At 49.2% G+C, this 24838-nt stretch overlaps 8 protein-coding genes across 8 annotated transcripts; 4 read left to right on the top strand and 4 right to left on the bottom strand.

Moving 5' to 3' along the window:
* Positions 1-171: 171 nt before the first annotated feature.
* TrAFT101_009854 (uncharacterized protein) lies at positions 172-1158 on the bottom strand. The gene is made up of 4 exons (XM_024900118.2): positions 1034-1158; positions 913-942; positions 720-770; positions 172-654 (listed from the first exon to the last, which is right to left on the bottom strand). The coding sequence occupies exons 1-4, from the start codon at positions 1080-1082 to the stop codon at positions 590-592; spliced, it is 195 nt and encodes a 64-aa protein (XP_024761212.1). The 5' UTR covers positions 1083-1158; the 3' UTR covers positions 172-589.
* A 258-nt stretch (positions 1159-1416) lies between these two features.
* Positions 1417-3449, top strand: TrAFT101_009855 (uncharacterized protein). Its single transcript, XM_066128778.1, has 3 exons — positions 1417-2243; positions 2313-2612; positions 2677-3449. Exons 1-3 carry the CDS (start codon positions 2039-2041, stop codon positions 3159-3161), a joined length of 990 nt encoding a protein of 329 aa, XP_065984901.1. The 5' UTR covers positions 1417-2038; the 3' UTR covers positions 3162-3449.
* Positions 3301-4858, bottom strand: TrAFT101_009856 (uncharacterized protein). Its single transcript, XM_024908057.2, has 3 exons — positions 4673-4858; positions 4347-4532; positions 3301-4280 (listed from the first exon to the last, which is right to left on the bottom strand). The coding sequence occupies exons 1-3, from the start codon at positions 4736-4738 to the stop codon at positions 3516-3518; spliced, it is 1017 nt and encodes a 338-aa protein (XP_024761210.1). The 5' UTR covers positions 4739-4858; the 3' UTR covers positions 3301-3515.
* A 186-nt stretch (positions 4859-5044) lies between these two features.
* Positions 5045-6170, top strand: TrAFT101_009857 (uncharacterized protein). The gene is made up of 4 exons (XM_024900107.2): positions 5045-5279; positions 5351-5915; positions 5967-6052; positions 6114-6170. Exons 1-2 carry the CDS (start codon positions 5207-5209, stop codon positions 5797-5799), a joined length of 522 nt encoding a protein of 173 aa, XP_024761209.1. The 5' UTR covers positions 5045-5206; the 3' UTR covers positions 5800-5915; positions 5967-6052; positions 6114-6170.
* Positions 6171-6423: 253 nt separating this feature from the next.
* On the bottom strand, positions 6424-8697 carry TrAFT101_009858 (uncharacterized protein). The gene is made up of 3 exons (XM_024903846.2): positions 6934-8697; positions 6533-6846; positions 6424-6480 (listed from the first exon to the last, which is right to left on the bottom strand). The coding sequence occupies exons 1-3, from the start codon at positions 7507-7509 to the stop codon at positions 6462-6464; spliced, it is 909 nt and encodes a 302-aa protein (XP_024761208.1). The 5' UTR covers positions 7510-8697; the 3' UTR covers positions 6424-6461.
* A 2280-nt stretch (positions 8698-10977) lies between these two features.
* On the top strand, positions 10978-12774 carry TrAFT101_009859 (uncharacterized protein; the record flags this gene model as incomplete). Its single annotated transcript, XM_066128779.1, has 5 exons — positions 10978-11013; positions 11202-11334; positions 11548-11701; positions 12647-12679; positions 12741-12774. The coding sequence occupies 5 exons, from the start codon at positions 10978-10980 to the stop codon at positions 12772-12774; spliced, it is 390 nt and encodes a 129-aa protein (XP_065984902.1).
* A 295-nt stretch (positions 12775-13069) lies between these two features.
* On the top strand, positions 13070-13372 carry TrAFT101_009860 (uncharacterized protein; the record flags this gene model as incomplete). Its single annotated transcript, XM_066128780.1, has 1 exon — positions 13070-13372. One exon carries the CDS (start codon positions 13070-13072, stop codon positions 13370-13372), a length of 303 nt encoding a protein of 100 aa, XP_065984903.1.
* Positions 13373-14756: 1384 nt separating this feature from the next.
* TrAFT101_009861 (uncharacterized protein) lies at positions 14757-17594 on the bottom strand. Its single transcript, XM_024900036.2, has 4 exons — positions 17055-17594; positions 15909-16564; positions 15531-15844; positions 14757-15465 (listed from the first exon to the last, which is right to left on the bottom strand). The coding sequence occupies exons 2-4, from the start codon at positions 16511-16513 to the stop codon at positions 15398-15400; spliced, it is 987 nt and encodes a 328-aa protein (XP_024761204.2). The 5' UTR covers positions 16514-16564; positions 17055-17594; the 3' UTR covers positions 14757-15397.
* Positions 17595-24838: the final 7244 nt, after the last annotated feature.

Genomic DNA, 24838 nt, shown 5'->3' on the forward strand with positions numbered 1-24838 from the left:
GTTGAGTAAGAGATAAGGCTGAGTTGGGATTTGACTTAGTAATCCGTTGATTGGTGAGAAGAAAAAACTAGAATTCCTGTGGCGCTACTGGTTTTGGTGAGTAACCGGCGAGCTTATAGGATCTTTTGATTTGATGCAGGCAGCTTATTTTAACCTTTTAGCGGAATAAATGCTTTCTTTGATATGCTCTAAATTTTGATGCGTTTGAATTGGTGTGCATTGAGAGATGTGCGCATAGGCAGACGTGAGCTTTACTGAGAAACAATTAGACAAAATATTGATCCCGGGTAAACCAAAATTCGATCCATCATAACAAAGCTGGCATAGAAAGAGAGCAACAATCCATTCACCCAGGAAATTTCACCGATTTTTACTAATAGCAATATCAATATCCAATGTCCGTAGCTTTCGTCGCTTGGTTCATCACAAAGGTCTATTAAGCCCTGAATGCGAGTCTATGATACAGCGCAGCGAAGCGTCTCGGCCTGCATGCTCTCCGAGTCGTCCCGAGTATATATATCTCCATCTTCCACTGACTTTTCCTGCCCACAAATCCCATAATTTTGAAATTTTTATGCATATGCGTAACTTAGTGAGCCTTGTTGCCGCCCTGCTTGGCGTAGGGGCTGCGAGGATCGTTCTTCCACTCGTCGGCTGTGCAAATAGCGTCAGTCTTGGTTCTAAAATCTCGCGGCAGGGTATTTCGGGGGAAGTCGTACAGGCCATCATGGCGTTCTGGGCAGAGTTGGCGCCATAGGCGATAACGAGGCCTGGATATCCCATGTTAGTCGAAAGATTCGGTTTCGCCAGCATAAAAGTCCTCGATTGCGGGACGATTCGAGCGCGGTCGGGGCGCATAATCGAGATATTCGCGTTTATCGAAAGCTATCGAGGATATTGCAAATCACATACCAGCGGCGAAGAAAGGCCAGTAAGGCTTCACTGTAGTCTGTTGTTAGTCTCAATGATCTTGCGCATTTTGAGGCGGGAAGCAATTGGTCCCGCCGAATGCTGAGGCCCGGTCGAAACGTACAGAAAGGAGCCGGGAACTTCTTGAAGGGGGCGACACCGAACCAAGACATGATGGCGGTATTTGTGAGGGACGAAGCGTTGAGTTGACGGAGGTGGGCGAGGTAAGCTGGTGAAGTTCTTCAAAACGAGCCTTTTTCCCTTAGTCCAACCAGAATGGCTTCCGAGCGAGTCTGCAGCCGAACAAGGGTTGTCTGCCTAAGGCATTGACTTGCCTGGTACGTACCTGCGCACCTTGCCTTGCCTGACTTTGTCTCCATTTTATCACATGACGTGTCACATGATACTTACTTACATAAGACTCGGTTTACCTTAGTGTGACATCATGCCGCCAGTCCTGCTTTTGGTGCCTGTCGGGCTTGTTCTCCGCACCGAAAAGCGGAGAGCCCAGAGCTGGTACGTACCGCCTCCAGCTCCATTTCCCCAGGTTTCTGAGACTCCTCGCAGCTCCAACACTCGACATTGCTTCAGCGGCATCTACAGGAATTCGGCCAATTGTCTGCATTCTTGCGTGTGACAACCCACGTCTTGCCTTCTCGCCATCTACTCCAGCTTCCTCGCTTATATACGGGCTCAGAGCATCTGTCTGCACGCACTCTGAGCTTCCAGCCAATAACCGCCGTTGCATTAGCCCGGCGCAGCCTTGATCGGGCATTTGATGGTGCGGGGTGAAGCTCCCTCTGCAACGTGCCTTTTTCCCTGGCTGCAACTCTGAGCCAACTCGCGTCTGGGCGGCAAATTAACACAGTATCCAATCGGCCCTTAATCGTGCCCTCCATCATACCTTGTGCCTTCTGCCACTGGTTGCTCTCTGCTCCATCCTTATCGACTATCCCCCTGTCTACTGCACCCTATCATCAACGCAGCAGACCTTACTCTCTTGTGTCTCTGGCGAAAGCTTGCGTCTCGACATCGTGCGCTACAGCTTCACAAGAGATTCGCCCTTGGTTTTTGTCTTTGCTGCCTCTGATTTTTCTTCCCCTCGTACCCCAACACGACACACGTCATTATGCTTGCTCAGAGGTTGTCTCGCCGCGCTGCTGCGGCAGCCCCGCGCGCTGGCGTACGAGCTCTGGCTACGACATCCTCGATGCGTATTCGAACGCCGTCGATGGGTGATATCAACCCTTCCCCAGCCTCGATCGAGCAATTCAACGAGAAGCAGAGAGCGTTCAGAGAGCAGCTGGTGGAGGCACAAAGGGAAAGGGGAGCTCGTGCGTTTGGATCCCAGAACTTGCCTGACTCCGAGACTCCTAACCAAAGCTCATCTCAAACTACTGCAGGAGCTTCAGCCGAGGCTAGCAGCCACGCGCCTGATCGCAAACAAGGACCGCTGACGAATCTAATCTACGGTACTAAAGAAGGCAGAGAAATGGAAGCTCAGATGGAGGCCAGCTTTAGCCAGGTCTTGGCCAGAGGCAAATACGTTCACTCCATCGTCTTCCACGAAGTCAAGCCGGACAAAGTAGACGAATATATCCAGCTCACGGGAGAGTTCTACCCCAAGATGGCCAACACGCCCGAGAACAAGGTTCATCTGGTCGGCAGCTGGAGGACAGAGGTTGGCGACTGTGACACCTTTGGTAAGAAAAGCTTCTACACACGATGCCCTGTTTTGCCACCCTTGGCTAATAATAGCACTCATAGTTCATATTTGGGAGTACCAGCGATACGAGGGTTACCATGAATCTCGACACTCTATCTCTCACCACCCTGAATTTAAGAATTTCAACACGAAGCTCAGCAAACTGATCAATTCTAAGAAAATCTCTCTGATGCAAGAATTCTCCTTCTGGCCTACGACCCCCCCACGTCAGCTAGGAGGCGTTTTCGAGCTTCGATCATACACTCTCCACCCTGGTAACTTGCTAGAGTGGGAGACCCACTGGAGAAGAGGGCTCAAGGCCCGAAGGGAGGTTATGGAAGGCGTTGGTGCTTGGTTTGTCCAGATTGGCGAGCTCAACACAGTCCATCACCTCTGGCAATTCGCCAACTTGGAAGAGCGAAGGGCACGCCGAGAAAAGAGCTGGTCTGTTGAGGGCTGGAGCGACACGGTGCACAAGACAGTGCCTCTGATCCAGTCCATGCAGTCGAGGATCCTGATCCCCATGCCCTGGTCGCCTGTAGCATAAGCCGCGTGTTATTCTGCTTTGGTAGTCATATGTTTTCAGTGCGTTGGATTTCAAGATTGACTTGTTTTGGTGGCGTCAAGGTGACTTCACGTATGTAGGAGTTGGCATTTTGTATGCAACGAGATAGGCATGACAAAGACACCATATATATATGTATATTGTTTTATTATCACTGTTTTGATGTGCTGCTTGCTACTTAATCTATGACCAAATACATCTAATTGGAGACAAAGGGTATTTCAAATGTGTATGCTACCAATCAGACCGATAATATCCCCTTCAAACAATGACAAAACATGTATGTACAAGAAAGTGATCACCATCAATGCTCTATGACAACACTCATACTGGTAGCTATTTCGTATATTCCTTTGGCTGGAAAGCCATGACGGCATCCAAATTCCGCCGCGCCTGGTCTAAGACGATGCTCAAATAACCCAATTTCGAATACAGAGAGATGAGGCTGGGATCTGCACTCTCTACCCGGACCTTTTCCCGTACATAGACCTCCTCCAACTGTGTATCTGCCGTCGGAGGTCTTGAAGCTGCCGGGGGTTCAACTGTGTGATTGGCGGAAATCCGCTTGGTATCGGAATAGGCGTCTCCCCCAGGCTTGTACTTGAAGATAATGTCCATCTCGTCATGCTCAAGGCGCCGGAACGTGCCGATAGCGAGGCCGAGTTTCGTGCCAAAGTGGACGGGTGCGTGGACGGGCTCGAGGGCGCGCATGAGGAGGACGATGCTGCACTCCTGGAGGGTGATGTAGAAGCTGAAGTTTTGCGTCAAAGGTGGTGTAAAGTGCGAGGGCGGGCAGGACTGGGTGGTCCAGTTGGTGTCTGCCTCGTTGAGTGGTGGCCCTTTGAGGAGAGCGATGGAGGCCGTTATAGAGTCGGCGAGGAGGCGCATTCCTGATGAGAGGCCTTGGGCTGCGTTTGTAGAAGAGGTATTGGCTTCGGAGCTAGAATCGGATATGCGATTGTTGGAGAGCAGGAGGCCGAGAAGATCGATTGATTCGGTCAGATGGGTGTGGAGGGTGTCGAGGACGTGGATGTGGATGGGGAACGACTGCGAGAGGGTAAGAGTCTGCGGCGCAATGGTTCGAAATTGAAGACTGAGGGTCTAATGTGTTCCAATGCATTAGCTTTACAAGGTACAAGAAATTAGCAAAGCATGGATCAAAATTACCCCTTTGACGATGCGCGTGCCGACTCGAGTGATGGTGCCCTTGACCCGTTCGTTGCGCGGCGTGCTCATGACCAACGTGCTGCCAGGATCAACCGGCGCCAGGAGCGCATAGCAATCTTCCAAGCCATGCTTGAGCTCTTCACAGACCTTCAACGTCCTCCCGACAATCCATGCCAGCTCGCGTTTCTTGTAAGATATCAGCATTTCGCCTTCTTTTTTCCCGCCTCCCTCTAGGAAAACCCAATCGCAGTCCTCAGTCTGCTCAGCTTCGATGGGCGCCATTGGGGGGAGGGCGACTTAGCAGTAGCTACTTGGGTTTTACCAACCTGGGTTTCAGCGACTTTTATCTTGAGCTCCCCTGGGGAAACGGGAGGCCAGATGTCCAGAGACATGGCTGTTCAGCGGGGGGTTCGGAGCGAGTGGTCGGAGCCTGGGATACAGGCAGCCATTCCCTCTGAGAAGAGGCCAGTTTTTCTCTTCGAGATGTTGAAGCTGAAAGGGAGCAATGATGCTGGCGCCGCTTCCTAGAAAGATGACGTTCCTAGCGGCTGGGTGCGCCATAGGTCACTGTAGTGGGGTCAGCGATAAACAGCGCCCGATAAAGAAAAAGTGGGCTGGGCAAGAACTTAGGAGCAAGAGCCAGGCAGTCGTGCTTTTGATGAAAGTCTTCTTCCCAAACTACTCGAGAATTGGCCAAAACACAGCATTTGTTTTCAATTGTCTCTTATGCTTTTCTGCTGAACTTCTTGTGTTTCGTTGAACTTATTTTTCTTCTTCAATTTAATCCTTGTATTTTTGATCCATGCTCCAGCTGGGCGTTCTGTGCACTCCTTAAAATCAGCCACCACCGCTGGTTCGCCATGACCCAACCAGAAGATCCTCCAGCTAAGCTGGTGCCTGGAACAACAAGGAAGATGCCACCAATTCCACAAGGTAACAAAGGACACATTTACAGATTATTTCAAGATGTAAAGTTTAAAGATTATCTAACAGCTGAATTCTAGGCGCCAAGATTCAGAAGCGTCCGCTTACTCGGCGCCAGCTCCCAGCGTCATCCAAGACGCCAGTCATTTACGTGTCTTCAAAGTCTCCCTTCATGTCTGTTGTGAAGCGGACTAGGAAATTCTTGGACAAGGCCTTACGTAACAATTCTTCTGCTTCTAAGAATTTGTCATTGCACGCTCGCGTCGAGGCATTGAAGCGGGACAGCAGCAGCGAGACTGCTCGCGGAGCGGTGGTGACGGTGATGGGCACCGGCAAAGCTATTGAAAAGACGCTAAGCGTTGCAAGCTGGTTTGAGCAGCAAGGGGACTGCGTTGTCAAAATTAGAACACGGACTATTGGAACCGTGGACGACGTGGTTGCTGAGGACGCAGACGACGCGTTTGGAGACGACAATGAGAGTAGGCTGAGGAAGCTAAACTGCTTGGAGGTTGCCATAAGCCTGAAATGAGTCGTTTGGGAACTCTACGTTTCAAGGAGCATCAAAAGGCAAGACAAGATATTACGGAGAAAGACATGACCAGGATCACTACAAGGCTGCCGCTCATTGGTGATGCGGTTAAGGCAGTAAGCTCGAGCTCTTGCCTTACCATGGCTCAATCTCGCTGACCAAAACAGAGCCGGCAACATAATCATCGGTGAACGCGCATGAGCGAAGATGGGCACGTCTCTTATTAAACCTTGAGAGCGCTGTCATCGATGAAGTAAGTTTCACAAGAGCCAAACCAAACGCCATCGATAGAGGCTCAAATTAGCAAAAAACAGTCGCTCAAGTCTCCCCATGCCTAATCCCCCATACCGTCTCAATAAAAGAAGAGAGAAGAAGAGTTCAGTTCCGATACTCCGATCCAGATGCAACCATTTACCGCCAAAATCCAATGATCAACCCCGAAAATTCCAAAAACTCCTCGCTTGCATCAAAACGCCGATGATCCGTCCTCGCCTAGCCAGTTGTTGTGAATCCGCCATACCGCTTAGAGAAGACAAAAACAAAAACAAAAACTCAAATGGCATTCGCCTGCGCCGCCTTCCCTATGCTCATATCTGTCTTTCAATATCAAATTTCTTTTCTCTCTCTCAAAAATGTCTTCTCATGTCGCCAGCATACGATTATTAGGTCAGGCGATAGGCGCTTTGAAATTGGTTAGCTTCAAGGACTAACAAAAAGCAGAATCATAACTCACTCAATAATTAGCTCTTCACCTCGCCACACACCACTGGCGACCCAGAGCCCGCAGTTGACAAACTCGGCGTAGCGTTTATCTGCGGTCTTGACAGTGGCGAAAGTCCGAAAGCCGTATTGTCGTGGATCGATGTTCTCCTTGGATTCCCGGGCGCTTAGCAGCGTATCCAGGACGTCACATGGGCCCGATAATGAACCTCTCGTACGCATCTCCAGCATAGCCGGAGGCTGGTCGGTGGTTTGCAGTACAAATGCGCCCTCAACAATGCGAATCGGGCGAAAACCTCGTGCCTGGCCAAGATCGTATCCGCCAGCCTAATGATTTGTCAGCTGATGTTATTTTTCTTCCTTACCACGGTCGGATTCGGAACGGAAATGGAACTGTCCAGGGTGCAATCATACCATGACTCGACCATTGCCAAATGATCCGGACCATCTGCCACCCTTGATGGTGGTGATCTCCTTTTGGACACGGTTCTCAATTCGAGAGGGTTCCGGGTTGAGTGCGACAGCGATGCGAAAGTCAAATTCGAGAGTAGGCATGGCGAATGAGATGCTTGGACATGGAAAGTGTTCTAGCGCACGCTTGCACGACTCCTCTACGCTCCTGTAGGAGGACAATAGATTGGATGTTAGCCAGTAGTCGGAGCTCGGCCTCCGCTTCAAGGGCCTCTCGCAATCGTCAGGGTTAAGTTTAAGCTGAGCAACGTACTTGCCCGTCACCGTGGCATCGCCTCCCTGATCCTGCGGTTGTTGAGGCGATTGTGTCTGGTGCTGAGGGCTCGTCGCGGTGTTGCTCGGCCCACCTAGCTGAGAGAAGTGAAAGTTGGGTGTGATGCTTGTATCCCACTCGTCGGTGCCCCATTCTCTCTTGGTTCCTCGGCACTGATGTTCATCTTGAGGCAAGCATGATGACGCAGCGACCTCTGTAGGGGCCGTCGTGGTCGGAAGGGAGAGCGTCTCGGTATCGGTTGCCATTTATTCCAACTTTTGGGGAAACGAAGTAACCCCGTCGACCTCTGCGATTGCGAAAATCCCACAGTCACGATTCCCAAAGCGCGCGCAAGCTGATCGAACAGTGCGTGATTTCAATTTGCGGAGCGAAGTCGTCGTCTCTGATGTGTATATATGTCGATGACGTGAAAGTCAAAAGGCGATGGGATGTCGTCTCTTTTTGATAGAGGGGGTGGACAAAGGCCTGTCGGCAGCGGATAGATGGGTATATGAATCTCACAATCAAGCTCCGCTTTTGGATAATCCAGGTGGGGGGTATATTCGTGAAAGTACACGAGGGTATGTAATCGGTACGCCCCGGAGCAGGCAATAGTAGTACTTATACGGACAGAGGAGGAGCTGCCGTGGCCGCTGAGTGAGCAAGCAGCGTGTGGTTGGGTAATTGGTAATGCTTGGATTGCTTAGAGGGGACTATATCGGGCTGGATGGGAACGGGGCAAAAAGTCGTTAAGGGCTTCCTATTCCCGAATGTCCGCCAAACCCGGCCGAAAGAAGGAGACTCGAGGGCGAAAGAGCGTGCGAGACGGGAGGAGGAGCTGAGCAGCGAAGGGAAGTTAAAGAGGCGAACGGGGAACTTGGGGCTATTAGAAGGGTGTGTATGATTATGGGTGTGTGTGTCTGTGTATGAGCGGGTGCGAGTGTGGTGGTCTAAACCATAGTCTGGAAATGGAATCGGGCAAAGGCAATGGTTAATGAATGACCAAGCAAGGCAAGCAGGAGGGTATTTTATTTCCTAAGCAGCGGCAAAAGGGCGACTCATCCGATGCAGAAAAAACCTGAGCGCGACGCTACCTACGCAACGTAATAAGGCAGGGTACGGCAAGGTGCGATAAGGTAAGGCAGATGGAAGCCGACGGACGAAAATGAGTGCACGGAGTACACGGCTTGTACCAAGACAAGACTAAGCGCACCTTGGGCTGTCTATCTTTTTGATTTCAAATGCGGGTCGCGGATTCGCGCGCTGCCAGCAAATAAGCGAAACTAGGCGCTACTGGGCAGTACCAGGATTCGGCAATAGCAGCATTTCCGCAATGAGGCAACTGGAGAGAAGGGGAAAAGGAAGCTGAGGTAGAAGCTTTGGGAAACGATTAATGTGAGCGATGGTGGCAAACTCGGCTCTGCATGATGGAGAGAGGTTGGAGTTGATTCTGGACTATTGGGCGTTTACATGGCATGATGCCAATGCTGCTACTGCTACTACTAACGCACAGCAGCTGTTTTATTCCGCCGCTCAGCTGAGAAAGACCCGTCAGACTGAGTACCCGCGAAGTACAGTACATGTATGGTACCTGTGCCTGTACGAGCATGCAATTACAGTAGGACATGCAGAAAGAGGAAGAATTAAGAGCTGGCTGTTGTTGTACATGGCTCCGTACTCCGAGTGGATGGGCTGCGGGAGCGGGATAACCAAGAACTGCGAGTGGCTAAAGGCCGAACGAAGAGTAAAGGAAGATCCTTACCAAGGAAAAAAAAAAAATTGGGTGTACAGCACAAAAGAAAAAGTTTACAGTAGGGAAAAGAAGGAAAAAGAAAGAAAGAAATTTTGCCATGAAAACGATGCTATACAGAAGAGACTGTGCGGACACCGTCATATGCCCGACACCATACAACAATCAAGCAAGAACAATACCAAAGGCGGCTACAACACCGGTACATACCGCAGCCAGTGGCTGGCAAATCAGGCGGAGATGGGTTTTGCTCGTGGCGCGCCACCTCGGGCGCCGAACCGGCGGGTGCGAACCGAGGCTAAACTGCGTTGGAGAGCGAGAGGCAGATGGAGTTTGCCGGTGGCACGGTACGGTATACACGCTAAATTTTATGGAAAATGGCATGTTTGCTTTTGTCGGCTTTGCTGCGCGGCATTGATGGCTTTTATTATGGCTTACCAGGGGGCCAAGGTGTAAGGCAAGGGAAGGAATTTCCATGGACAAATCTCGCTATAGCAGATTAATGAAGGATTGAAGCCATCACTCCGCATCTGAGGTCGGGATTGGGATTGTGTGCATGAAAAAAAAAACAGCTACAAAAGGAGAAATGTCGGCAATGATTCCTTTCACGCATTGTTCTCTTTACAGGTAGTAGTCGACTAGGTAGGTGGTAAGGCCCAGGCAATCGGTGCAGTTGGGTCGGCAGTCGGACCATTCCATGTCAGCGAAAGGAAATAATAAGCTCTAACGGAGTGGCACAGAGAGGGGGAGAGTCGAGATGGACGAGCAGCAGAGCAAGTACCGCGGAGGTACATTTCGTTGCTCGGGGCTTTGGGCAATTCCACCAGTTCTCGTTGGAATTTGGAATAAGAGGGGGCAAAGCTGCGTTTCGGCGCGATTGTCGACCCGGGCTAGTGGACATGCTTTGCGCGGTGTGTGCTGGGAAGAGGCCGTTGGGCAAAGAGAAGGTTGTTTTGGCGGACAGGGTACACAGGGGGTACTTGCTTGGCGGAGCGTCCGTGCTTGACAATGCACTCAATACCGTCCCTTGGTATCTTCTGTTTGGCTGTTGATTTTCTCCGAAGCTGCGCGGGAAATGCTGTTGGGTTCGTTCAAGGGTTCCATCTACCGATCACCACCGTACTTGGCCTTATGCTTCTATGTTGCTTACCATGGGGAAAAGCAGCTGCTCTCTACTATTCACAGACACCAGCCACGATTTTCAAATCCCGGAAAGGTGAAAAAGCAAAGGAATGTGGGTGTCTGCGGAATGGCAGCAGTGACATCTTGATCGGAGAATGGTGCCTTGTCTGGGGTGCTATCTCCGCAAGTGGCTACGGAATCTCTCGACGCTAACTCCCTGAATTATACGATGTTACGGAGCATGCGCTCTTGCTATACGTGCCGAATACCTAATTATGAACAGCAAGGCCTGGTGGACTTTTTTGATCTCCGATCCTCTCTCTTTTTTTTGCGCCTTTCATTCTGCATGAGGAAACGGCACGTCAGTTCTTGATCCCTCCATTACATTTGTCAAGGATTCAAGGTGCAAACATGCACCTCTACCTGCTTCCCCCACAACCCGGCGCTGATGATGCTGGATCGGGTCCGTAAGACAGCAATACCAACTGCCAATACGACGTCGGATAGATTTTATACACGGGTATGAGTTGATATGATGTATAGATTTCGGAGCATGAGAGAAATGATAGACCCGCTCTTCAGTTACAGATGCTTACCGGCAGCCTTATTTACGGAGACTTGTTTCTTCTGGAGCAGCAAATGATGGACCACCAGATGGAAAGCTGCAGCTGTCTGTCTGCTGTAAGCCTTCGGCGGCGAATACCTGCTGCATTGTACACTGTTTACAGCTCATGGTATGTACATGCCCGGTACTTGACTCGATGATGAATAAAGATGAATAAGAGCGTACAAAACACACCACTCCACCAGACGCCATTGAAATCTTATCAGCAAAACCCACCGATGAGGTTACTAAACTGGCATGCGCACGGCCGTTCTGAAAGGACCCATCTCCGCGGTATGCTAACGGTACACCCATTCTTTCAAACACCGATTTTCTTCTTCTTTTGATGTTGTCAAGCCATATAGAATGTATCTCGTTTATTCCTCTTCTTCTTCTTTGTATCATGTTTCATTTTCTTACATTACTCGTTATACTTATTAAATTTTGTCCCTCTTTCCTATTCTCAGCTGACATACACAAAGCATGACTATTGCTGCTCTTTTTACACCCTCCTGGACTTTGGCACCTCTCTAGAGACGGTGTTTTGTTCGGGCCGGACATGTCAGAACGGCCGCTGCGGAATGCGGGAGCAGAAGAGAGGAGGTGCAAATAAATGTCAGCTAGACAAATTATCTAGCAGGCATGGGGTTTAGCTCAGCTCATCATCGACGCCTAATTTAGAAGAGCCGCCGCTGGGTTAGGCTGCGAGCTAGTAATACGGATAGCCTGGGAAGATGTGTGGTTTTTTTTTTATTATAACTACCTAGTAGAACTAGTAGCAGATGTAGGCTTGATTTCTTGTTAAGCTACTGCTAATCTGGTAACTAGATGCGTTGCGGTGTGGGAAAAGAAAGTGTCCGTGGGTGTGGAATCCGGATATCGATGGAGATGAATGGAGAGCTTTCTCAATAGGAAAGCCAGCCTTCCTTCAGAAACTTGCCTTTGATTACCTCAGCTTCCGGCTGGACCGCAGGGAGATTGGGTGTGTATCATCGAGATGGCCAAACGCAGATCGAGTATCGCGCATACAACACCGCTTACCTAGTGCAGTGGTATCAAGTTTGTAGGTATGTTTCTTTTGTTGCTTCCAGTCTTTCACTCTCTTTTTCTTTATTTCATTCTTTGCCTTGGACGAAAGAGCTCTGCAGTTTGCGATTCAAGCATTGTACCAAATAGGCAAATGCCTCCAAAAATGGCTACAGGTAGGTCGTATTCGTATTTCAGAAACGGAAACATCCGACAAACGAACAAGCTCTGTCGTTTGGTAACTAGTAGTATTTCCAAGGCAGCAGTTGGCGATAGCCGCTCTAACAAAGCTCCCTGTCAACTGCCTCTTCAGCTGTCTGCTTCGTCTCTCTTGGTTGCACATGGGGAAATATTAGTTGACGCCTTTATTGCCGCCTTTGGAGAGAGCGCTGCATGGTAAGGTTCTATCCAGCAAAAAGAAGAAAAACCTCGAGTACCCATTTTGGTGCGGATTACAAACGTTTGCTCCGAATCTGGTTTTACGCATCAGAAGTGTATGTTGACGAGGCTGCATGCTTCGTTGACTGTGACGTATGGCAGCGCACTGAACGCCCAGCTAGAGGCGGGAAAAGAATGTTTTACGAGTCAGCAGCAGCAGCAGCAGCAGCAGCGTTTGGGCTCAGATGAAGTGTTGCTGGCACCGTTTGGGGGGGTTTTAAAGGCACGCGATTATTAATTGGAGCGAGGGCAGATTTTGCCGTTTACGGGAATTCCAGGGCGCCGGTAGCATGGAATCTGGGAAACGGAGAGCCAAAGAGATGTCGTTTGTCGTTTAGAGGCGTTGTCAGCATCAGCGGAGACACTCTGTTGACAACTTCAGTGAGTAGCCTGGTCCTCTTTTCTTGTTTAGATGCTCGATGCTCGTGCCCCGTGCAAAGCAGCAGCAGCTACAGTATACCAGATGCTTTTGGCACGGCATAAATGGCAACGCAGTGTAAGAATGCAAAAGCTGGATACTAGACCAACACATTCATTCTTCTGACTAGCTAGTACAGTAGGGAGGCACATCGCAAAGACCAGAGCAAGTGATTAGCGGCTCTTGGTTTTCATGATTTGTCTGGACCTTCGGAACTTTCCATCACCAGTGGTATACGAAATCTCCACTTCGCGGGTCCCCTCCCAGCATGGGCTTGAAACGTGGAAACTCGCCGATGAGCTGACACACGCGCAGAGCAGACGTGTGCTGGGCAAAAATGTCAATGGGTGCCCGTTGAAGACGAGGCATCGGGTTCCATTCCAAGCCCTTTTGTTGTTTCGGTTTTGGAGAATGGGTAGGCAACTCGAATGACTCGAACTTTGGCTTATGAGAATTACTCATTGGTAGATGGACGTATGCCCATATCTATCCATGTACGCTTTTACAAACAGCCTTTGCACCGGAATATTCCCAAGCAGCATAGTACATACTATACTACAATCGAATCACATCATATCCACCACCACCACCACCACCACCACCACCACCACGACGCACCTCCAACAAGCTCCATCGTCTCCAAAATCTAACCCAAAACCGCTCCACGGCACCTCCTCTCCCGCTGCTCTGCCCAGCAATAGCGCATCCAACTCGCAAGCCTCGTGCTCCCTCCAAGGCCATTTCGTCGCCGTCCATTTACCCCTCAACTAGGTACTATTCACAATCCTCCTCTCACTCGCTCTCCCAAAAAAAAAAAAAAAAAAAAAAAAAAAAAACAAGACCCCCAGTCCAAACCATCTCCTTAGTGTGGTCAGATACAGCAGTTAGCAGGAGCTCTCCCAATCGAGCTTCATCCCGAAAACCTTGTCGGAGCTCTCTTTTCTTTTACAGCATCTCCGGAGCTTGGGGTGTGGTTCCACTTGACGTACTAACTACTGCAGCAGCTGTGCGAGTAAGTATGCACATACAATTTATCCACATAATAAAAAGCCATGTTTCTGCAGCTACTATTCAGTTACATCGCCGCCAAGCCGAATTCGCACGGAGCCGAATCCCACCAACAGTGTTGCATTCGTTGGACAGAGAGAGAGAGAGACGATCTAACGGTGTATATTGTGTGACATGTCTGCGAACTTTTTTTTTTTTTTTCCCTGATTGCTCGAAGAGGGCATATCATTACCAAATTCTGTTGATCCTACATACATACATTTGATCCTCGAGAGCAAAGTGCCACCATCTCGAGTTACGTTGCTTAGAAATGCACAATCCAGCCGTTTTACTCAACTGCACACCCAACTCCCTCCATCGACAGCAATTCTCTTCCTCGCCTTTGTAATGGATGCAACTGTCCAATAGAAAACAAAACAAAAACAAATAAATCATCCATAAATGCATTAAAAGAAAAATGACTAAAGCTAGCCTCCGCATATTGAAAAAAGCAACCCGCCCTCTCGGCCGCCCACCATCCGAAACATAATACCACCCTCCCCCTCACGCAACACAACCAACACTAAACAACGAAGCATCTATCTACTGCCCACTAAAGTAATAGCTAACCACAGCAAAGTAGTAGTACAGTAGGTACTGCTCCGTAGTCAACTACAATCAGATACATGCGCGGTACTTTCAGCCTGTCCTTTTTCGTCTCATCCCAAAACCGCCAAAAAAAAAAAAACCTCCACTAGTGTGGAATAAGCATATAATCGGCTCATAGGCCGGCAACGAAATCTCATGACTGTGCATGCCGTTATGCGTGTGATAAAAAACCACAGCAGCTGTGTCATGCGGTGCCTTAGAATAGACTCCATGCCAGCAAAATGATTTACATTCACCTTTCACGTGGCGTCGAGTCCAAGCGTGAGCGAAATGCCTGGTTATCGGCAGTTTTGCTTGGTCCCAATGCGGCGTAGCCAAATCGACGGTATCTGGAATCGGCTGTTAATGGGTCGAGAGGCACGCGACTTTATCGATCGATGATACCGACTGCCATCTGCAGCGCATTGTTTCTCTCTTACAACCTACAGAAGTCACTCTACTCACAGTTACATGTTCTACGAGCCATCTAATTCTGATACGGAGTCATGCCATAAAACATCTCAGTTACATTTCGTGTAATGTCTATGGTCATTGCGTCTATTCACAGGAGAAAACGAGCACCGCCGTGCTCACATGTAAAGAAAAAGAAAAAAATGAACCAAGAAGAAATCCCTAGTGTCAAGAGGGCCAGCTCTGGTCATTGTCGACGCCCATCGCGAGAAAAGTCTCCCATCGAACACGTTTCGACAATAGCCTTTGCAGTCCCCCCAGAATAGAATCGAAAATGCCCTCTGTGCAAATCCAGCACACCTCGGGCATGTCCCATCCCCATAGCGCCCCTTTTACCAGCCCTGGATTCGTCTGTATACTCATCATAACGACGCCATGCACATTTGAGTTAGCCGAGAAGACTAATGAGAAGAAATAGGAGCAGCCAAGGAGCTTTCTCCTAATGCTTGTGTGTGAAGAAAAGAAAAGAAAATTCAAGTCCAGATTGTCAAAATGTCATCGCATAAGATACAATGGAGAAGCGAAGAAATTCGTAAAAATCGTTTCGAAAATCCGAAACCCTAGCCACACATCTCAGCCCTTCCCGGAGCCCGACCGCCATTGTGATGCTACGACCGAGTCCCTAAAAAGTCTGCATGGACAGGAGAAAGAGGCAAGTGCCAGATGGGGGTTGTGCCTAAGCGCCTGTCTTTAAACAGTGACAGGGGGCTGGCCAAGGGGCTTCAGAACGTTGTCGCCGTACTCGCCACCAAAGTTTCCTGTAAAGATCAAAGTTAGCATAATGACATGACAAATCGAACAAAGTGCTTTCAAGGTAACTAACCTGGGGGACCGTAGTTGCAGACGGTGTACCAAGAGGGCAGAGAGAGGACAGAGCCAGCAGGGCACTGGACAGTGGCACATCCAACCTTGGTGGAGCCCTTCCAGACAACCTGGGTGAAGTGGCCCCAAGAATCCAAGTCGGTACCAGAGGGAGGGTTGGCCTGGCCATAGTAAGTCCAGTTCTCCATCTCGTCATTGTACCACTGGTCAGTGACACCACGACGACCAGAGAGGATCTGCTGGCCGCTGATGTCGCCAGAAGAGCCAAAGCTGGCAAGGTTCTGGCCGTAGGAAACAGCACCGCCACCCTCGGTCCTGAAAAATCGTTAGCATCAATCACTTCATATCTGTTTGGATCAATATTCCTTCTATTACTTACATGTCGTGAGCGAAAACGCAGCCAGAGGCAGTGATCTGGGCGAATCCAGCCAGTTGATCATCCCACTCAAGAGCGGGCGCGGAGTGGTTGGCACGGTGAATGTTGTGCTCGTTAAGCATGGCAGACTGGTAGTCGGTGGCACCAGAGCTGGAGCTGGAGCTGGAGCTGGAGGCAGCGGGAGAAGAAGCAGCAGGCTTGGGAGAAGCAGCAACAGGAGACGGTGAGGGCTTGGGCGAAGGCTTGGGGGAGGCCTGGACGGCAACCTCGGGTGAAGCCTTCGGGGCTTGAACCGCAGGAACGATGACGGTTGTGGTCTCAGGCGCAGCCGGTGCCGGTGATGGCGGAGGAGGGGCCGGCTTGGGCGAAGAGACGGGCACATAGACGGGCTTGGGAGCCGGGGCCTGGGGCTGGGGGGTTGGAGCAGCAGCCGGCTGTGAAGAAACGGCCTGGACGAAGACTCCACCGGCCGAAGAGGGCGCGGAAGGGTCGACGGTGACAGTGACGGTGACAATGTCCGTCACCCACTGAGTTTCCAGAGCACGCTTGTCAAGCGGCATGGCGGCGGCCAGGATGGCACCCGTGGCCAAGAGGAAAGCGGACTTCATCTTGAACGTTGGAATATATTTGCTTGAAGCTGTTGTGAGATGCAGAGTTTACTGTTTGTTGAGAAGCGAGTTAGCTCATGGGATCTATTTGAACACGCATTTTAAATGGAAAGCAAGAGGCCATTGAACACCAGGCAGACGACGGAAACATCCAAGAAGTGAGTACAGTTGGGTTGAAAACAGCAGCGATTCACAACGGGGATGGATTGTGCGTCATTATGTAACAATGCCAGGGGCTGGAGATGTCTTCTGGAACGCGGCTTGAAAACAATGAGGAATGCAGACTGCAACATGGCTGTTGGAAGCGGAACAAAGACCCACAGGTTGGCACAGGAGCTTAAACAATGAGGAATGGGCCAAGAAGATGCTGGGGTAACTTGTGAGGGGACACTAGCCCGATGTGTCGTGCAAGGAGTAAGAGAACGATCATGAGGATGCGCGAAGTGTATATATAATGAATGGGCTGAAATGGCAACCATGACTCGATATGTAGATATATAGATGGACAAGGTGCAAGTGAAGCTGTCGATCATTGCCTTACCTTGAGGGGTTTGACGGTGATCCAAATGTGAATCCAGACACCAGAGACGAAGAAGATGTGATGTATGTCGGCTTGCGTCAGAACCAGTCTGGGGGAGCAGCGCTGCTTTCAAGAGTTGGAATCGCGTGGGCGTTGGGCGGACAAGCCGGCTCTTTTGTTCGTGAAGCTGGATCGACGAAGGAAGAAAAGAGAGCGTTGTGTGTTCAGTCGGCGGCTGCGTGCACTCGACTTTGTGGATAGCGACACTTGAAAGAGAACCGGATACCAGGCCGATAAATAACGAAGTGAATCAATTGGGTCTCAGAAAAAAGGAGTGGAATGTGCCGTCAAGGACACGATAAGGAGCGTTGAGAAGAACGAAAAGAGGGCTCTCTAGGAGTGAAGGGCAAGGAGAAGCGAGAAGAGGACCGGAGAGAAGGAGTGGCGACGTTAAAAAGGATCGCGCTCGAATTGACCAGGAGCGGCGACGGGGGAGGCGGCGTGTAGAGAATAGAGGAAGAGGAGAATGGAAGTGGGAAGTGGAGGAGGCTAGGGAGACGAAGCTGGGATGCTAAAGTTTGCAGTGTTTCGAGATGATGCGCGACCCCGCTACGGGCCCTTGCTGATGCCCCGGCGGTTTTTTCCCACAGGGCTGTCTGGAGGATGCTGTTAGTGGTGCGAGGTGCCTTGCAGGAGGGCCGCGATGCCTGTAGCAGCGCTCAGTAGAAGGAGCACGGCTACTGATGAGTCCCAGGGTATCCGTGTATAGTAATTGTGCAATGTCTTGCTAGTGCCGATTTATTAATAAAATATATATATATATATATATATATTGGTCTTGTTTTATTTCTATAAATACTACAGCAGGACAGAACAGTACAGGACAGAGAGCGTTTGGAACCGTGAACAGACATGAACAAGGCAGAAACACGCGCCTGTTCCTGAATTTCCATGTTCCTGACGCTACGAAACAAGCCAAGTTGCTTAGCTCTGCACTTTAAAGCCAGCCTAGCCGGAACAGGCGTCGGAGAAACAAATCACCAACAGCTAAGGGGGGGTGGGGTTAGCAGGGGCCAGCTGAGCTCCAGTTGGGCGCCTGCGTTGCCTGCAGCTCTGTTCATTTTCTACGGCCATGATACTGTACATGCAGCTTGATGATGAATACAGCCATCACCAAAGTACAGTAATACTACGTACCTTCTTTTACTAAGCATTCAATTTCAATGCAGTATCACCTATAGAGTACATAGGTACCTACGATTCCGAGCTTTGTACGGTATGAACCATTACAACGCACGATGAGATCTTCGACGAGGTACCTTGTTCTCTCATTACCAAGGTTTCTATTAGGAAACAAAAATCAAGAAAAAAATTACCGCAAGGACCCAAGAAAGAAGCATTCTAGACCACGGCTCGAGATTAAACGTAGTGCGCCCAGACGCCAGATATCAATTACCGCTGTGGCAGACCCCGGCAGTCCAGGATGAGAGATTCGCCAGCCACCAACGAGCCGGTGATTGACATCATCACTTTCCTTTTTGCTGCCTTTTTGTCATGGTCCCTTTTTTTTTCTCTCTTTTTTTGCTGTTCTCTTGGCGGTAAACAGCCCGGGGTGAGATTTTCGTATGCAATCGCAGATGCTCGGCTCTCCAAGATCGGATGGCACAGCCGCATTGGCGAGGAATAGAGAAGGGAAGAGACGCCTCGATCAGGAGGTCTCGTGAACGCCTCAGCTCTGTCACCACCATTCTTTGTCGTCCAAGATTCCAGACTGTGATTGTGGGCCTGAAACCTTGAAGATGCTGCTCTAAGGCTTTTCGCACGCTCGACGCTGGGACTCTTACTGTATGAGACTCTGGAGAGGGCGGGCACACGATGGATGATGCGATATTGCCTCTGTACTATATTCATCACATCACACGTACCACCTGGCCCTTTCTCTCTTTAGGACCCCCTTGATTTCCTGAACCAACGTTCTAATAGTGGTAGCGACTTTTCGTCGATATTTCGTTTTTTTTTTTTCTCTTGTTCATTTTTATGCAGTCGTTCGCCGTGTCTCTCCATTCTCTCTATCCCCCTTTTGTCGAAAAATTTATCATCACTGTGTTGCATTTTCTTCTTTTATTTCCCATTCCCTTCTGAGTTAATCTACTCATATACATCAATACATCAATACTTGGACTAATATCTTTGTGCAGAATATTCTCAACGTTCAATTTCTGACTGTCCAACCCAAATGCTGACTTTACTATCCACACACCCGCTCGATCTCCTCTCCATCGAATTCCTCATTCCCGCCTCTCACAGCGCTGTGCCTTGCAGCAGCAGCAACTTCCGCGGCACGCCTGGGCCTGTTGATTGTGCCACTACAGCCAACCAGCGCCGGCGTCTCCATCAAACAAGCTACAGGCGGCGCTGCGGGACTTTTATCCCTGAAACGGCACTAGACGCTCCTGTCCCACCCCCTACTTCATCTCCAGCGCTCTGCTGTCAGCCTATTGGGAGCCCATTCTGCCGGCGGTTCGATGCTTGCTTGCCCGACTCGGCGATGCTAATGAGATTCATACATGCAGGAGGGGGGGCACGAATATGTGATGAATGTCACTCATTTCCAGCCTGGGCTCTCCTTGTAATACTGCCAGGAAATTGCATCTCGTCGTTGATGCTGTCCCCCCCTTGGACACATTGCCGGTGCACCACAACCCGGCCCGCGTGTTCCGCGAAGAAAGGCGGGAGAAGAGTAATACGGAGCAGAGTAGCATCCAGACGTCTTAAGCTCCTCCAAGAAACAATAGTGCAAGCCTTAAAACCGCGTAGATCGCCACATCTCTCCAGCCAGATGCGGGGTGTGCGCCAAAAAGGCAAGCTACAGCGTTTGGCGTGTCGCCTTATTCTATAGCTTTTGAACTTTTTTTTTCTCTCTCCTGCTCCCTCTCTCCCTCTCTGTGAGATCCATTTCTCACTGTACTTCAACCATAGGACTTACTCCTGTTACGACTACTGCCATCTGTAGTGGCACTTTGGCGGTCCGCTTCGTGGTCCGCGCTGGCGAAAAAAATCCTGTGCTCCGCACTTGGTGCGTCTCATCAAGCGCACGATTCGGACGCACAGGCGGCCGGCCGAGGCCCCCAGGCCCGAATACATCGCACCCTTTTGCTGGCTGTTTGTGCGCGTCAAACGAAGAAACATCCTGGCTGGCTTGTAGTGTTGTCCATGTATATTGCAAGCGGTGCTAAATACCTATAGTAGTACTATAGTAAGTATTAGCGGGGAAACATGCCATATGCCACAGGGTGAGACAACATCTCCATCTATTGTTCCCCAATATCCAATTGTCAATGTCCCATTCCGGCCGAGTATCCGTATCAAGTGGTGCTTCCACGCAAGCTTCCATGTCCATCTTCTCCTCTTTATTATTCCCTCATCATCTCGGCACGCCGGCCCATCTCTGGTTGAAAGTCCCACAGCCTTTGATCGCACGTATCCGCTCGATGCTAGCCGTACTGCCTAATCACATCCCCTAGCTGCATCAGATATACCGCCGGTCCCTGGATTCCCCATCTCCCAACAACCAGCTTAGGCCAGAGCCGTGCCACTGGTAATTGTTCTCGGTCGGCGTCCGGAACGACTCGACGCCTCGACCCATATTCGCGTGCCCAAGCTTAATCAGAGCCCGTTTAAGGGGGGGCGATTCCTGCATGTCTTACATGCAGCGGTGCTACGTGCGTTTTGCACTTCGTATCTTGATGCAACCCGCTATTGAGTCTCGGCAGAGCTGTCCATCTGCTGGCATAATTCCCAGATGCCGCACAGCAGCCTATCTCTTGGCCCAGTTGGATTACAGTAGTAGATCTGACACCTTCGTGGACATGTCTGTTTGAGCACTTATAGCTCCTGGACGCTGCTCGGCTGGTGCCCTTGGAGCCGGCGTGAACTCCACAGCGCCGTATTCATCCCCCCCTGATTGCTACTGGTCTACATGTACCTATGTGTACGACTTGCTACGCGCCTTACCACATATGAGTCTAGCAGTATTAGTCCTTGGAAGTAGCATAGCTGGCGGCCGCTCCATTAGCTGCCCTGCCAGGTGCTATATGCCATACGTACTTTGTATCTCTTGACCAAGAAGCAATATAACCAGATGTCCACAAGCAATTTATAAACCTCAGCTCATTAATGTCATCAAGTAAGCCTCCTATTAACAGTTCCCCGGTCCTTCCATAATGTGACCAGCACGGGGCACAGCCCGTGGAGCCCACATACCGAAATCGGTATCTTTCCTCCCTGTGCCGGCTTTGTTATCACGGCTCAAAGGTGCTCACATTCCGAGCTGCAGTGGGGGCTTTTCGGATCTGCAGAACTGGCCGTGTTTGAAACATTGACGCCGCCAGGCTGGAATAGCCCGATTTTTTTCCTTTTCCTTTTTCTTTTTTTAAAAGGCAAAATCTTTTTTTCTGCCTGTTCTTGAAAGATGCAGCTAAGCGCCGGCGCCGCTAGTCTCAACCCCCTTTTCTCTGTGGTGGCGCGTGTAGATGGAGCTCTCACCACGGCCTTGCTTTGGATAACCTGTAAAAGCAGAATGAGCTGCGAGAAATGAGAATGGGAAGAATGCTCTGTACTCTGGATACAAAGTGTAAAAGTAAATTGCAATTCCTCTTGTGGCCTATGGAAAATAGCGGCCACGCGTGGGTTTAGAATCACTGCTTTTCTCCAGTTTTGCTTATGAGCTCCTCTCTCCAATACAAACTATTGACTTCTATTCGACCCGTAGGCTAGGTAGACACCGGCGCAGCGAGCGAGTCGTATGACTGGAACGGTCAGACAGCTCTTCTACTTCATAGTTGAAAAGGATCTTTTTTTTTTCTCTCTAGGTCTTTTGGCGCGTTCTGTGGAAGCCAGCTTGTGGAACCTGACTGTGGCGGTTTCATCTTCCGCCATTTTTTAGGCTGCCCGTACAGTCTAGCGAATCCACTACGAGAAAGAACAGAATCATGATTAGGTCTGAGAGGTCAGTTCCACTGTAGCTCTAGTCTATTTACTGCTAATTTAGACGAGCTGTCATTGCATAATTAGCAGCCCACCATCTTGGTTGGCCAATATGAGTGCCAAAGTGAGAGAGGGAAGAGGATTATTATCGTGCACAGAGACAACTGCATATATATTCAGGAAGCTCAATACAAAGAGCTTGAATGCCCCAGTCACAGACTTGCCATGTAGGTATCGTATGATAACAGGAGGCCAATCTCCAAGTCTTCCGTATGCCTTCAGAGAGCTCAGAGTAGAATGCTATATTTGAGCAAAGCTGCGAAGCAGTTATGCGAAGGTGGCAACCGAGGAAGAGCTGCTTCTAGCTTTACTTTTATTAATGGGATAAAATACTAACGCTAAAATGCATGGACTGCATTGTCAGAGATCTTCTTAAATATCTTGGAGATAGATGCAAGCCTGCAGCAGACTTATATAATCATCAACGCACTTAACGAATGCATAACCGACCTACCAAAGCTGCTTAACTTTATTACTATAAAGTCAGCCCTCTTTTCTCGTGTCAAGTAAATAGTATCTAGTCGCAACTGGCCAGATATTAAAGAGCACATCGAGACTGCCACTTAGAAAATCAGCCTCTGTCTAGAGCTTAATAAAAACTCCATCTCCGCAGCCGTCAGTGCATACATCAAGCATCAAGTTAAGCGACTGGCGCAGAATAAGCAGTATAATGAAATAACAAAGGATACTGCCCAGCGCCACTTATCTTCTAATTCTAATAACACATTCCTCTGGATAGCCTTAGTCTGCCAGAACCTAAAGAAGATCTCGCTACAAAATACCATCCAAAAGCTAAATGAAGTTCCGCCTGAACTCAATTCTTTATACAAAAGGATAATGCATCAAATACATAAGTTAGAGCATGTCAGCGATATTAAATTTTGCTGTCAGATTCTTGCAACTGTGTTGCATGTTTATCGACCTATAACATTGGCTGAGCTTGGCATCCTTATTAAATGTCCAGATGCCAATTTGATCTATAAGGCAATAACTTTATGGCTCATTCCTCACTGTGCAAGACAGCGAGATTTATATTATCCACCAGTCAGCTAAAGACTATTTAAGTGACAAGGCAGCATCTAACAACTTCCTTCCTAACCCTGCCCACATCCACGGCGTCATTCTCTCGCGGTCAGTGCACGTTATGTCCGCTATGGTACGACGGAATATCTATAATCTACATTCTCCCAGTCTGCCAATCAATGAAATCAAGGCACCAGATCCAGATCCGCTACAAACCCTACGTTATTCTTGTCTTTACTGGATTGACCATTTCTGTGATATATACATGTATAATAGTGATGGCCAATCTCAGAATCAGGTCAACGATGAAAAGTGCCAGATGACCCTTCTATTGTTGCAAAGGTACTTCCTATACTGGCTCGAAGCTTTAGACCTTATGGGCCATATAGAAGATAGCGTTCTTTCAATAATCAGGCTAGAGAATCTACTGGGGGTAAGCTACATGTAATAACGCTATAATAATGAACAGCGAACCTGATCAATGCAGGGACAATCGTTAAATAAACAATCCCAGGAGCTGACTCAGAATCCACCGCGGCCTCACTCTTTAAGACTGAGATTGAAGAGTTTATTAATAGTAAGTATTTGCTATAGCGGTATAACAGACGAGAGTGAAACTAATATATAAAGGGAAACTTGCCGGATCGGCAACCACTAGACTGCAACATGCAGTTAGTAAACCTGACGCAAGACTCAAAGAGGTTTATCTGGAGGAATAGTTCATTAATTGCAAATTATACACTCCAGGTCTATACATATGCGCTTATTTTCAGCCCATTAAACAGCTTGGTGCGAAAAATATTCCAATAGGAGGAGCCTCAATGGCTAAAAATTACACCAGCGGTTGAATATAATTGGAGCCCTTACTTACAGACTCTACGGGGCCACAATCATTGGGTCACATCGATTGCTTTCTCACCAGATAGCCGCTACGTTATCTCAGGATCACATGATAGAGTTATTAAGATCTGGGATGCAACAACAGGAAAAGAGCAGCAAACACTTCAATACTATAGTTGCTCAATTGCATCGCTTGTCTTTTCGCCAGATGGTCGTTACCAGATGGTCATTACCTTGCATCAGGGTCAGAGGATTATACTATTAAAATCTGGGATGCAACTGAAGATAAAGAACCCCAAACACTTTAAGGCCATACGAATTCAGTTACGTCAGTTGCCTTTTCCTTAGATGGCCGTTACCTCGCCTCAGGGTCATATAATAAGACTATAAGAATCTGGGATATAATAAAGGGCAAAGAGCTGCAGGTACTCCAGATTGGCACTGAAATACGTACTATATCCTTTGACGATACAACCTCATACCTGCATACGGAAGTCGGCCTCATACATCTGGGTATAGAACATTGCAATGAGGCCCAATCTATGGTAGCTCAAGTTCTTTCTCCAGATCCGGATTCGGTTCAGGGCCAGGATCAACGCCAACTCATTGCTGATAATTCTGAAAAGGCAAACTATGTTAGGTACGGTCTAAGCACTGATAAGTCTTGGATTACCTGGAATAGGCATAATATAGTGTGGCTTCCGCCCGACTACCAACCTTCTTCCATGTCGGCTACATGGGGTCTTGCACAGCGTAACCTTGCATCGCCACAGGTGTCGTCAACAGACACAGTTATGGCTCTGGGTAATGATTCAGGAAGAGTGACGGTAATTAGGATACCCGGTTCGGGGCCATATCCCTTGTTATAATCTAAGCACCATACGTCTTTCCCGGTT

This window comes from Trichoderma asperellum, chromosome 6 (assembly GCF_020647865.1).
Source record: "Trichoderma asperellum chromosome 6, complete sequence".
NCBI lineage: Eukaryota > Fungi > Ascomycota > Sordariomycetes > Hypocreales > Hypocreaceae > Trichoderma > Trichoderma asperellum.

Excerpts from the sequence above, each read along its gene's own strand:
- TrAFT101_009854 (XM_024900118.2), bottom strand. The coding sequence starts at position 1,082 with ATGTCTTGGTTCGGTGTCGCCCCCTTCAAGAAGTTCCCGGCTCCTTTC. Across the intron at positions 943-1,033 it reads GAAGTTCCCGGCTCCTTTCT|TGAAGCCTTACTGGCCTTTC; the intron begins GTACGTTTCGAC and ends AACAGACTACAG. Across the intron at positions 655-719 it reads CCAGAACGCCATGATGGCCT|CCGACGAGTGGAAGAACGAT; the intron begins GTACGACTTCCC and ends CTATTTGCACAG.
- TrAFT101_009855 (XM_066128778.1), top strand. The coding sequence starts at position 2,039 with ATGCTTGCTCAGAGGTTGTCTCGCCGCGCTGCTGCGGCAGCCCCGCGC. Across the intron at positions 2,244-2,312 it reads ACAAAGGGAAAGGGGAGCTC|GAGCTTCAGCCGAGGCTAGC; the intron begins GTGCGTTTGGAT and ends AAACTACTGCAG. Across the intron at positions 2,613-2,676 it reads TGGCGACTGTGACACCTTTG|TTCATATTTGGGAGTACCAG; the intron begins GTAAGAAAAGCT and ends TAGCACTCATAG.
- TrAFT101_009856 (XM_024908057.2), bottom strand. The coding sequence starts at position 4,738 with ATGTCTCTGGACATCTGGCCTCCCGTTTCCCCAGGGGAGCTCAAGATA. Across the intron at positions 4,533-4,672 it reads TAAAAGTCGCTGAAACCCAG|AAACGCGAGCTGGCATGGAT; the intron begins GTTGGTAAAACC and ends ATATCTTACAAG. Across the intron at positions 4,281-4,346 it reads GCACGCGCATCGTCAAAGGG|ACCCTCAGTCTTCAATTTCG; the intron begins GTAATTTTGATC and ends GGAACACATTAG.
- TrAFT101_009857 (XM_024900107.2), top strand. The coding sequence starts at position 5,207 with ATGACCCAACCAGAAGATCCTCCAGCTAAGCTGGTGCCTGGAACAACA. Across the intron at positions 5,280-5,350 it reads GATGCCACCAATTCCACAAG|GCGCCAAGATTCAGAAGCGT; the intron begins GTAACAAAGGAC and ends GCTGAATTCTAG.
- TrAFT101_009858 (XM_024903846.2), bottom strand. The coding sequence starts at position 7,509 with ATGGCAACCGATACCGAGACGCTCTCCCTTCCGACCACGACGGCCCCT. Across the intron at positions 6,847-6,933 it reads TTGGCAATGGTCGAGTCATG|GCTGGCGGATACGATCTTGG; the intron begins GTATGATTGCAC and ends ACAAATCATTAG.
- TrAFT101_009861 (XM_024900036.2), bottom strand. The coding sequence starts at position 16,513 with ATGAAGTCCGCTTTCCTCTTGGCCACGGGTGCCATCCTGGCCGCCGCC. Across the intron at positions 15,845-15,908 it reads TGCGTTTTCGCTCACGACAT|GACCGAGGGTGGCGGTGCTG; the intron begins GTAAGTAATAGA and ends ACGATTTTTCAG. Across the intron at positions 15,466-15,530 it reads CTGCAACTACGGTCCCCCAG|GAAACTTTGGTGGCGAGTAC; the intron begins GTTAGTTACCTT and ends TGATCTTTACAG.